General features: G+C 37.9%; 1 protein-coding gene across 1 annotated transcript in view; it reads right to left on the bottom strand.

Moving 5' to 3' along the window:
* Positions 1-728: 728 nt before the first annotated feature.
* The window catches only part of RXFP2 (relaxin family peptide receptor 2), a 160,983-nt gene continuing 148,984 nt past the window's right edge, over positions 729-12,727 (bottom strand). The window contains exons 14-18 of the mRNA XM_045844773.1: positions 11,109-11,180; positions 8,343-8,572; positions 7,327-7,737; positions 4,161-4,379; positions 729-988 (exon numbers count right to left, since the gene is read on the bottom strand). Of these exons, the coding sequence (XP_045700729.1) occupies positions 729-988; positions 4,161-4,379; positions 7,327-7,737; positions 8,343-8,572; positions 11,109-11,180 (1,192 nt within the window). The remainder of the gene's footprint in view (positions 989-4,160; positions 4,380-7,326; positions 7,738-8,342; positions 8,573-11,108; positions 11,181-12,727) is intronic.

The raw sequence follows: 12,727 nt of genomic DNA, 5'->3' as shown, positions 1-12,727 counted from the left end.
GGTTGAAGTGACCAATTTTCTTTTCTGGCCTGGACAAACTTGGGGAAAATATCTTGTTTGAGATCTCAGCAATTCTGACATTAAATAAAAGCCAAGAAGGTTAATGGTACTAGACTTTGTCAGTGTGCCTCTCTGGTCACACATTTGATGTGGTAAACTTATATGAAGTTTTTTTTTTCAAAGTTGCTACTCTACCAGCCTCCATAGGGCAGGACTTGAGGTGGATGAACATCTCAGAAATCCTTTGCTATCATTCAGTAGTATGCTGATGATTTAATTGAAAAAGCAAGGAAAGAGATGTTAGGATTATGTTACTTGGGCCACACTGGAATTAGATGTCATCATCAATATTTTTATTTTATGGACAGTGTGACTCAATTTAAAAGCAAACCATGTAGTACCAACATGTGGGCATTCACCGGTAGCTTTGTAGTGTTGACCAAGTGGAGACCAGCTGTACATTGGCCTTTTGTACATAGATTCACTTCTCACTTCAGGAATGTAAGGTTGAGAGGAAACCTTAGATTCAGTTCTCACCACAGCTGGTAAATAGCATGACTGGCATTGGACGGCAGCACCAGAAGCCATTTTGCTGTGTTTTCCACGCAGGAAGGTCTACCACTGGTGAAGATGAAAAGCATTGCATCTTCCAAGTGCAGCACTTTGTAACAGGTAGTTCATTGGAAGTCCAGTGATCCCCATTCATTACCAATGATACCCAACCATTACTAGGACATTGGTTTTGTCATACTGTCCCCAAATGTTATTTTGTTCAAAACCCCAAGTTTAACAGAAGAGTAGTCATCTGCCCACACAATGGATGTAGATAAACTTTTTTTTTTCATTTGGAAAATTGATTTTCTCTGATGCCTGTGTAGCAGCTGTTTCAACTTGTCCTTGAAGACGCTGGTTGTGAATGTGTAGAGGATTGGGTTCAAGGCGCTGTTCACTGGCAGGAAAAAAATGACTACCCAGGAAGTGATTGTGTCTGGGAAAAGAAACAAAGTGTGAAAAACATGTTTTTCATAATATTTTCATAACATTTTGTAGTGCATGCTATTTTTGAGTGGGCTGCCTCATTCACTTATGTTTTCTCTCACTGTATTGAAAATTTCTTTGCTGGAAGAGTATAGGAGCCATAAATGTGAGGTTCTATCATTTAACTTTTCTGAATTTTAATAACTACTTTTTAGGCTGCTGTAAAGCTAAATGAGAAGAAATATGTAAAAACACTTCATAAATGATAAATTGATGTATAGTATGTTTTTCTTGCCTTTCTTTATAGAAACACAAGAAATTGAGGAAATACATGCTTAATCAGTAGAACAGCATTCAGGAAACTTCTGGTCCAGGGTCAGATGGACTGTGGTCTTAATTTCAGTTCTGGAGGGCTTATTGCCTTCATGTTTTCACCATCCTATTCAGAAGGGATTCTGATAATTTGAAGAACAAAAACCAGTATGTTTCCAAACTTAATGCATTCCTTCTGTGTGAATTTTTACAAATTCTAGTAGAATATACTGGGAAAAGATGCCACAAAAGGTTCTTTGTGAGGAGAAACTTTATATTAGCTGACCATCTTTAGTTGAAAAAACATTTATTTACGCTGGCTGGGTAGTTCAGTTGGTTAGAGCATCGTTCCTGTACCCCAAGTTTTGGGGTTCGATCCTCAGTTAGGGCACATACAAGAAACAGCCAGTGAGTGCATAAATAAGTGGATGTTCCTTAACAAACAAACTGATGTTCCTCCTCACTTCTCTCTCTGTCTCTTCCTCTCTCTTCTCTCAAATCAATGAATAAAAAGTTTTTTAAGAAAAAGCACTTATGTAATAATATGTTAAAAATACTGTGGAAAGATAATAAGGCAGAGTTTGTACTCATGGACACATTAAAAACTAATGCTGACATGAGACAGTTCATCTGAGGCCAGTAAGTGAACTGCAAACAAAACTGAATGAATATTTCATCAGTGGAGTTGGATGAGAATGGGTTGGAAGAGGTGTGGAATGGTACCATGGAAGAAGGAATGTTTGGCTTAAACCTTGGAGGATGAAAAGGGTGTTTCATAGGCTAGAAACTTACAGGTTGAAAGTATAATCCAGGTGGAAGGAACAGTTTCAGCAAAGGCAAGGCTTAAAAGAATATCAGAAAAGAAAGCCCAATAATTCTAATGGGTCTGGATCACAGAATATATGAAGGTGGAGCAGGAGGAATAAAAATCATTTTAATTGAATTTTTGTGGTGACATTTGTTAATAAAATTATATAGGTCTTAGGTGTTCAATTGTATAATACATTATCTTTATATTGCATTGTGTATTCCCCATGCCAAGTCAAGCCTTCAGTCTTACTGCTACATCCAGCACCGGGACTTTATTCCATGAGCAATTGAAGCTAAAAGACGCTTCAGTTCTATTGAATTTGAAATGTTAGGACATAACAATTGAAATGTTTGGGAAGTTGTGGTATACTGGAGACTGTTCACCAAAGTCCCCATCTGTCACCAGTAATTAACCCTGCTTTCCATATAACAACGGACTTTCCCTGAGTGATCTCACATATTCTTATGGCTTTGCTCTTGTCACCAGCAAAGCTCCCAAGTTGTCAGCCCTTATCTTCACTTCTACATCTCCCCTGGCTGGAGGGGCATCTATGCCTTGCTGTTAGATGAACTCAACTAATAGGTTGAGGGGATTCTGTGGATGGCAGGCAGACAAGTTCTCTCAAAACTGTGCACAAACCAGAGGGACATAGGTGTTACTTGTACTGTCACCACTGTTTTATGAAGGCTTCCCATGCTTTCTTCTCTGGATAAACTCCCCAAGTAGATTTGCAGAAGGCTGAAACAATAAATCAAATATGATCTCAAAACTGTTTCAGAGAGTCAGGCTAAAGCCCTGGGTGGCTCCTAGATGGGTAAGACTTCTAGGTCTCAGAAAATGCTTCAAGTACAATCTTAACTAATGGCAGGTTGTTTTCTCTGATTCAAGTAGGAGAGTGAGCAGGGACGCTGGCCTCTTGGATGAGGCACCTTCCAGGGAGCACCTAATGCTCTGAAGAGCCCAGTGTGAGGACTATTTGGCCAGGACCGTGACACATGGTTCTTAGTCAGGTACATGTGCCTAGGAATAACAGGGGCCTTTTCCAAAACACCCCTTTAGAGACCTCAGACCCCATGGACTAAATTCAGAGGCCTGAGGTAGAACCTGGTCATGGATATTTTGATTTCTCATGTGTACTCTTGGTTATCTTGCTTAGGTAGAGGCAAGACAGTAAGACTTTTTCTCTTACTCTTTTTTTTTATTATTCTTGTTTAGATCACAACACCGCCCAGTTGCTGTGTTAGAATACTGAGTATAAAACACTGAGGGAACTAATAACTGTTTATATTGAAGTTGTAGGTATTTTTTTAAAGATTTTATTTATTTATTTTTTGGGGAGGGAAGGAAGGGGGAGAGAGAGAGGGAGAGGGAGAGGGAGAGGCAGAGAGAGAGAGAGAGAAACATCAATGTGCGGTTGCTGGGGGTTTTGGCCTGCAACCCAGGAATGTACCCTAGCTGGGAATCGAACCTGGGACACTTTGGTTCCCAACCCGCGCTCAATCCACTGAGCTACACCAGCCAGGGCTGAAGTTGTAGGTATTAATGGGGAATTGTAAGGCACTGTGTTCTGACCTCTTCAAACAAGGGGCATAGACACATTTTCATATGTCAATGGGGATTAAAAAACTGTGGTTCATTTACACAAGAAAGAAGGAGCTCCTACCCTTTGCAACAGCATGGATGGAACTGGAGAGCATTATGCTAAGTGAAATAAGCCAGGCAGTGAAAGACAAATACCATATAATCTCACTTATAAGAGGAATCTAATGAACAAAATAAACTAATGAGCAAAATAGAACCAGAGACATGGACACAGGGAACAGACTGACAGAAGCCAGAGGGGAGGGGAGGGAGATAATTGTCAAAAGAAGGGGAACATGTCAAAGAACATGTATGAATGACACATGGACATGGACAATGGTGTGGGGATGGACTGTGGGACTAAGGGGTGGTCTGGGCGGAGGAGGGCAAAGCGGGAAACATTGGGACAACTATAATAGAATACCAATAAAAAAAAAGAGAAGGCGCTGCGTACTTGGGAATAAGAGAAGGGACAGACCTGGTATTTCCACTTGGAAGAGGGAAAGAATTTTAATTACAAACACAGGAATCCAGCAGATGGCATCAGAGAACACGATGAAAAAGAAACGGTTTGCAACAGCCACTTCTCTTCCAATGCGATGCCTCACTTTAGTAGTCTGCAAAGCTGTTTTTTTAATGGAACAGAACATAATACCATAGGAAAGTACAATGATGAGGAAAGCCAGCAAGTTCACACCTGTTGGAAAAAGCACAGCTTTTAACATCTCGGGAGTACACGTCAGCAGTGAAAATACTGTTACTGAGATGTCTAACATGGTGCCTCTTACCCTGAACCTCCAAGAAGCACTCTTTTGTATCAGCTCAGTGCTACCCAGCCAAACCCTGAGGTCAAGGGTAAAAGCTTGAATAAGCTGAAGGAATGAGGTTTGCCAGAGCAGAAAGAATACTAGACTTCTGAAATTCATATTTGGGTATCATGAGGTAAATTTTAATTTTTTAAAGCAAGAAAAAGAACTACTTTTGTTTTTATCTCTCTGTGAATTCAAAGCCTTAAGGGATTATGGTAATCATATGTACATCTTAAAAAATAAGTATGACCTTATTCCTTTATATTATAAAAATAAATAAGATAACCTTGGAATATGGAGAAGATAATACTTCAGAAACATTATTCTTCATTTTCTGGAATTAAATAAAAATAATACATGGAACAAAAGTATACTTTGGGGATTTTTTAGATTGCTTATAGTTATTTAAACTAAAATTCAAAACCTTGTAGAATTGTTTAAGGAAAAAAGCAGGAAAAAAATTAAAGTTTAACTATATGAGTTACTCTTTTAGAGTTAAATGTATTCAGAAGATTTTCACTTAACATCATCCTGTAATGCTGACTTTTTACTCACTTTGTGATATTCCTGCTATAATAAAAATCCCAAGAGTGAACATATTATACCTTATGATGAACATAAAGTTTGCATATAATATCAAAGTTGTTAAAAATGTTCATTTGACTTAGACTGTATGTAAGACTGGTGAAGTCTAGGGGAAAATATTACAAATTTAAAGTATTCTGTTGTTTTTACTCAAAACTTTTCATTTTTTATGGAATCTCAATATAAACCCATACAAGATTTTTTTAAAGATTGATTTATATTAGGTCTCTTGTCATAAAGTTGAGAATAAAATAAAATGACTGTTAAGATGATCCTCTGGCACACTGAAAACAGACTTACAGAAAGGATCAAAGTATATTTTTTGAAAGCACCATAAGAATATGAGATATTAACAGCAGGGGGATCTGGGTGGTGGTTATAGAGAAATTCTGCTATACTTGCAACTCTTTTCTAAATCTGATTTTTTTCTAAAATGTAAAAATAATTTAAAAAATTGTATGTTCTTATATTCTTTAAGCAGAGTGTTGGACTCTTCAGAGAGAGAAAAGGAGAGAGAGAAAGAGAGGACTCCTCTGAGAAAGAGAAAAGGAGAGAGAGGGGGAGAGAGAGAGACAGTCTTTTTGTCTCTCCAGAATAGATGGGAAAAAAACCACAAGAGCTAAAAAAACCCTTTTAGCTGACTCCCACACCTTAACTTCTCACACCTTAACTTCTTTCACCTTTCACCTGATTTTACTCCCTGGCTTTGGGCCTCTTAAGTCCTCTGTCTTTTCTTGAACACAGCCTCTGCTTCACTTAGCTAATGCTTCCTTCTCCTGCGGGCCTCGGTTTGGATTCATTTCCCTGGGAAGCCTCTCCTGGTTCCCCAGATCTGGGGCTCCTAGAACATGCTGTACTCCTCTTCATGCCCTTGTCAGCTTATGATGTAAGATGTGTCTACTTCTTGTCATCCTGCTTTCTGACTGCAGGTCTAAGAGGAAAATCTGTTGTATATCCAGTACCTGCAATAGTGCTTGGCCTATGATAAGTGCTTCATAAATTCATGTTGAATTAATGAATGTAACAATGTAATATAAAGTAACATAACATTGTCTGGTGCACATGAGGGAAGCTCTTTATGAAGTGCACCTGTGCTAGGAACACCTTACAATATCCTAGGAAGGAAATATCTGTTAAAAAATAGCTATAAAATAGGATAGTATGTGAGGAGTATTATTAAAATTTGGCATATAGGTTTTTTTATTTTTCAGAAGAAGAAGAGAAGGAATGGTGAAGAACAGCTGGAGACAGTGACTAGGGCCATTTTGTGATGGACTTTCAGTGACAATTTAAACTTGACCTTGGTAGTTGCAAGGTGTCATTGAAGGTCTCTGAGCAGAGGAAAGCATAGTTCCTTCTGTCCTCAGGGAGTTTATAACAGTGGTAGGTACCACACGAATAGGAGAGAGGGGCCCAGAGGACAAAAGACGAGTTAGGGCTAATGTAATTCAGGGTTTAGTTAGTAAGGTTTTTAAAGGAAGGTGTTAGCAGTGGATTGAGAGTCTGGAAGAAATAGAAAAGGGAGGCATATTTGGATAAAAAATATTTGTGAAAAAGAAAATTAGAGCTTATTGACCAGTTAGATGGGAGAAAAAGATAAGAAGAGGAAATTGAAATGATAATACTTTCATAAAGAGAGGACAAGGGAATGCCCTTAATTTTAAACAAGTGAGATACCTATTAGATGATGAAAAGGGTTTTTAGCTCTAAAGGGCTAAGTTTCTCCCTCATTTGTAACAGAGGGGACATGGTCTTATTTTCTTAAAAAATAGTGGGGATTGAAGAGTTTTATGAAGTGTCCTTACATTGTTAACTTCCAAGTAGCATTTACCAAAGACAATAAACCTTCCTAGAATTTCTACTCAGATAATCTCCTGTGAGTTTTCTGAATTTTATATTATTATTTATTTAATCATATCTAGATGGTAAAAAAAAATAAGTTCAAGTAACTTGGTAGTGTGAGAGGACAACTAAGTGACCTAGAATTCCTCTAGCTCATAGTCACTATGTATAAATATGAAACCAAAGGTCTGACATATAGTAAATCATGAAATATTGACAGTATGCTTTTTCATGCTAAATCTCTAAAATGAAAAGTTTAATAAAAATTCTGTAAATACACAGCAAGAACTTTTTTAAAAAAAATAGACACAGACTTATCTATATTTGTTTACTTTCTGAGATGAATAAAAATTTATGGTATTTCTATCAAAATTACATTTGTCCAGAAAATAAAAAAATATAATTTACCTAGGAAAATTCCAAGAGAATACCCTTCACTTCCAATATCTTCAGTTTGGTCATAATAAAGTGGAAAACATACTCCATTTTTTCCATAAAAGTTTCCAAAATAATCCTTGTTTGAAAATGGAATCACAGCTATTACAAATCCCACAATCCAGATGCCAATGAGGATGACAGAGGTCTGCTGTTTTCCAGGACGAATTTTACTGAAGGGAAAGACAATGACTAGGAACTTCTCCAAAGTCAAGTACGTCAGCAGCAGGACAGAGACTTCAGTGGACAGCATGGCCAGGACTCCCATGAGGCGGCACTGGAAACTCTCCATCCATAGCAATGCATACTTCTGGTACTGCCCACGATATTTTATATCAAAAAAGCCAATGAAGAACAAGTAAACACCCATAAGACAGTCTGCACCTGTTAAGGAATGGATATAGGGTATGTTAGTAGTTCCCAGCATTTGTTTTTGTTTTCTGATTAGGTCTTCCTTATCCTATATTAAGTGAACTAATATAAGCACAGTACTACAACAGTACTTCAAAGACAAAGGACTTGAAGAATGCATTATTTCCAAGTAAAACACTGCATCTTAGTTTTATAATTTAAGAAAAAAGGTTTCGGGGTGCTATTTAGAGGTAGCTTGATTTTAAACAGTAAACAAGTATTACATATTTAATGAAAAGAATAATTTTCTGGGCTTGAGTAGCATGGGTGTTACTGTAATTGAGGGTTAAACTAAGTTTAATTTTGTAACTCACAACCTGTCCTCTGGAATCCATCCCTTGACTCTTTGGCTCCCTGTTACCCCATTTCCAAGACACCCCCAAGGTGGGTTCTGGATTCCTGACAATTCATACAATTTACAACAGAGGAATCACAGATAATAGCGCCATCATACTTTTTTAAAAAGTTGCCTGACATATATAATTTATATTAAATGCCATTGGTTGGAGGTCAGCATATATCTAGTTTATAGCTCACAGAATATATCCTAGATCTGTATAGATAGGAAACATACTTACAACAAAGGATTTTGATGGACATAGCGTGAGTCATGTTTTCAGACTTAATGAAAGATCTCATGCCAATGACAAAAAGATTTCCAAAGCAGGTTATGAAAGCTATAACCCAGACACATATTCTGAGGATATTGTTAGCCAAGAGGTCTTCAAATGAAGAAATGCCGTCAGTCAAGGGCATACATATTCGGACATGGGGAGCATAGGAGCAGTATCGAAAGTTTTTGAAATAACTAAAGTCAAAGGGAAAAAACAGAGTCACTTTACAGCAATGACACAGAAACCACAGCTGCAATCCCATCAGGGCTGCAGCTTTCTTAGGCATGCAACTTCACTAGGTCTGCTTGTTTTTGTTTAACAAACATTATGTAATTTAAGAGTTCTTCATGAAATATGTTACTCTAGGCAGGGTGCTTCTTTTAAAAATAAACCTGAAGAACATAGAAATGTGTGGCTTGTCTGAAGTGAGTCAGGGGAGGACATGAGAATTCGAAGTCCCCATCATGTGGAATTATTCTCTAGGGTGCTGTAAAAAGTACATTGTCTTTGTTAAGTTGATCTTGAGCAAACATTCAGGGGCTTGAATTTGGGATGCAAAGGACCTATGGTAGCTCACTGAAAACATTCCTGTCTTGTACATAGTTTTAAGTATACTCACTTAAGTGTGCCTCATTATCCCTGGCAGGAAAAAAGCATTTCTGAGATTAGAAAAACTCAGGCTCACTAAAGCCAGGAGGAAAAGCAGCTCCTGAAACACAATTTCTTCCCAGAGACCAGAGAGATTTTATTTCTATTTATGACCCAGGTGTGTAAAATGGTCCAGCATTTGAGTTGGGGAGGTTGTCTGGCTTATTGCCATTTCTCAGACTTGTGTGTTTAGGATTTTCTCCCATAAGAATTTTTCTGTTCTTGTTTTACTACCTCTTTTAGTTCATCTCTTTTCTTCTAATTCTTTTTATTTCCCTCCCCATCCAGTTGGTAGACCAGCAAGTTAAAAAAAAAAAAGCTTGATTTTGCCACAGTTTCAAGGCCTCCGGAGATGGGACCACTGGCTCCCCAGATCCTGCTTACCTCCTCCACTTCCAGCCTCCCTCCACCCAGACACACAGGCCTTCTAATCCTCACACTAGCTAGCTCACCCCTTCCTCAGTATGGTGCTTTTGCTTTTCCCTCTGCCTGGAAGATTCTTCCCTCTTCCCTCTGATACTCAAGGCTTCTCTCTCTCTCCATTAAGGTTCGCTAGAATGTCGCATCATTCTGACTTCTCTTTGAACCATTCCTCAATCCTTTTATCTGGCTGTACTTCTTTTCAGAGCATTTATTAACTATTTGTTTGCTTACATGTTTGCTTTTTGGTTCTAAAAGTCGCATGAAAGCTCCATGGGGCAGACACTTCTCTCTCCTGGTCATCCTGTGTACTCAGATTTAGAACAATACCTAGCACATGGGAAGTACTCAGCAAACACTTCTTAGATGAGCAAATGAATGATGCATAATTTAGTACTGGGATGTCAAGTAGAATCATTGGAGGCAATCCCTGCCCTGTGCAGCTTACAGTCTAGTTTCCCCATATCATCTACCCAATTAAAAGAACTTGACATATAATTCTCTTGTTTTCCCCTCCTTCCCTGGAGTCCCAGGCACACACTTGACCTCTTGGTTCTTTTAGGAATTATGTCCACTGTCTTCAGGTAGAGCCAGTTAGGGTCTCTCAGTGGTTTGGCCTCTCCTCCTACTGTGAATGTGGCCCTGGTTGGCAGGTGGAAAGGGGGGGGTGGTAGTGTTTCAGTGAGTGTGGATAGAGAAAATGAAAGAAGAACTAGGCCACTTTGTAGGAACTCAAGTTAACATATTTTCTGTTAGTTGTTGGGTCCTTCTGACTTCAAACTAACATTCTCTATTGAGTTCTAAAGAGGTTGAATTTCTCTATTCTAAGACCTCACATTCTGCCTGCAACAAGGGAATGAGATCCTCCTTCAATATTTATCTACTAGTGCCACAGAAAGAAAAATTGTGAAAACCATATGAGCATGCATTGAACACTTGTCCTTTAGTAATTACACCTATGGCACATACACAGACAAAATGTTTTCCCAAAAGAGCACCTTCACACCAACCATTTCAGCCACTTGCTGCACCCAGCTTGTAAGCTTACTTCGAATTCTCCCTATTGTTGTGGATAACAATGGTTAATTTTTGAAATCATGAATACAGAAATTACACAGTTGATAAAGAAATAATCATGTCATAAACACATATATTAACACAACTTACACAGTGCACTTTAGTCAAATATATTCAAGTGACTTATCAAAAACTACTATAAAGATTAATTACCTCCATTTTGAAGTGCACTTAGTAACAGTAACAACACCTGGAATTTATATAAGCACCTTTCTTCCTAAGGGCTCAAATCTTAGAGCAGCCAACTGCTCATTCATGAGAGGTGAATTAATGTTCCCAGGTCTCCTGAGTACCATTGAGCCAATGACTTCATCTTGTGTAATGTGTGGCATTTTGGTACCCTGATCTCTTATTGGGCCTCAATTGGATAAACAGCGTATTTCCAGAGAGAAGTGTCATTCATGTCGGCACATCAAATATTGAATTCTATTTGAACAGGGACCAAAGGTGACAAAATTAAAAAGTTCTCAATAAAAAGAGTTTTCTTGCACAAAAACACATTGCAGTGACACATGAGACAGTCTGCACTAGAATAACTGCAACATTCCATCATGCAGCCTTCTCTGTTCTTTTGTACATACATACATGTGAGAAAGATTCCTCATGGGCTGAAACATGTGTGTGTTTATATTTGGAATCTCTATCCTTTCCAGGTCTCTGGAAAACAGGGAAAACAGGTTTCGTGTTTTTAGGGTTTTACTTTTTAGTAATTGCATTCTTTGTCACTTTGTAAATATCACCCTTCAAAACCTTATGTTACCAATTTAAAGTAGGATGAGAATTTTACGGCAAGCTATCTGAGAAAATTGCCATTTCTCTTATAGCTCCTGTACATTGGAGCTATTTTGTCACTTCCTATGCAGAATTATATTACTAATACAGCACTGTCATTCATTTCTTTGGTTTAAAACAGCAGTGGTGATTTGTGTAATTATGAACTTGGCTCAATAGTCTGATTTTAGAAACCATAGCATGGGAGTTAGTAGGTTTGCGACAGGAGCTGCTAACCAGAGAGCATCACTAAGTGAGTTTGTGAGAATCTGAATTTTAATACAGTCATTTTTTCTGGCCTGTGTGTCTTCATGGAGAAAACCAAGGAATCAAGAAGAAGAGCCCCAATTCAGGACAATTATTTTCTAAGACAACCATGGAAAGCATGATCTTTTCATTCTTCCAGCCCCAGAAGCTGTCCTTGGCGGGCTCCAATGGTAACCTGTCTACTCATCATTTATCCACATGCTTCTTCAAATATGGGTTCTTTGGAGACCTCTTTAGGGTGGCATGAATTAAGCGAGTACAACAGTTCTCAGAAACCATGGATGCAGAGAAGGCAATCTAAAATGACAGAAGCCTTTCACTTTTAAGGTTTACTGTGAAAAGGTGTTTAACTCTCACTCCATGTCTTTTTTACTAACCTGAATAAGGATTTTTTCAACATGTCCTGAGTTTTCCTTTGCCCGGTGAATCCTTCACAGAGAAACCACCTTGCTTTTTGTTTGTCAGAAACAAAGCTCACAGGAGATACACTGCTACTGAGTCCTCACAGGGACTCTCCTGCAGGAAATGCTGGAATCCTTTTAAAAGGATTTCCCCTCCTTTTTCTTTTGCTCTCTAGCTTTCTCCTGGATTTATTATAGATTTAGCTTTTTGTGGATTGTGTGATTATTTGACTAACAGCCTATAGTTTCCAAAAGAGCAGAAGTCACTATATCCTGAGTGTTTAAGACAGTGAGTGCTATGAATAAGTTGGTGGCCAATAAATGTGAAATAAATATGTAAATGAATCTTTAGAAAAAATACATGAGACGACAGAGAAAAAATGTAGAAAGAAAAGTTTGAAGTAAATAGTTACAACTTTTACTTTTCAGAAAGGTATGACATGGTAACTTGATATTTTGCCTCTCAGAATTCAGTATGTGGTGAGTGAAGGAAAGAGTCATTTTATTCACACTTTGTCTATTCATATGTTTAAAAACAATGTATTATTTATATTTTTGGTTTTTAATATTCTAGCTTCTTGAGAGCAAAAACTGAGTCCTTTACAACAGTGGATGCTAACTAACAGCTGTTGAGAGAGAACTTATATCTTGCATTTATTTTCAATAGAAAGCTATGTAGCAAGAATAAAAAATGACATTAAGTCTTAGTCTTTGGAATTAAATAAAGAAAGACTTTAGGCTGAGACTGGGTGATATAGTATGTCT

This window comes from Phyllostomus hastatus, unplaced genomic scaffold, assembly GCF_019186645.2.
Source record: "Phyllostomus hastatus isolate PE091 unplaced genomic scaffold, TTU_PhHast_1.1 phas_contig_41, whole genome shotgun sequence".
Classification (NCBI taxonomy): Eukaryota; Metazoa; Chordata; class Mammalia; order Chiroptera; family Phyllostomidae; genus Phyllostomus; species Phyllostomus hastatus.
The sequence above is the reverse complement of the archived record's forward strand: the minus strand, read 5'-3'. Positions and strand labels throughout refer to the sequence as shown.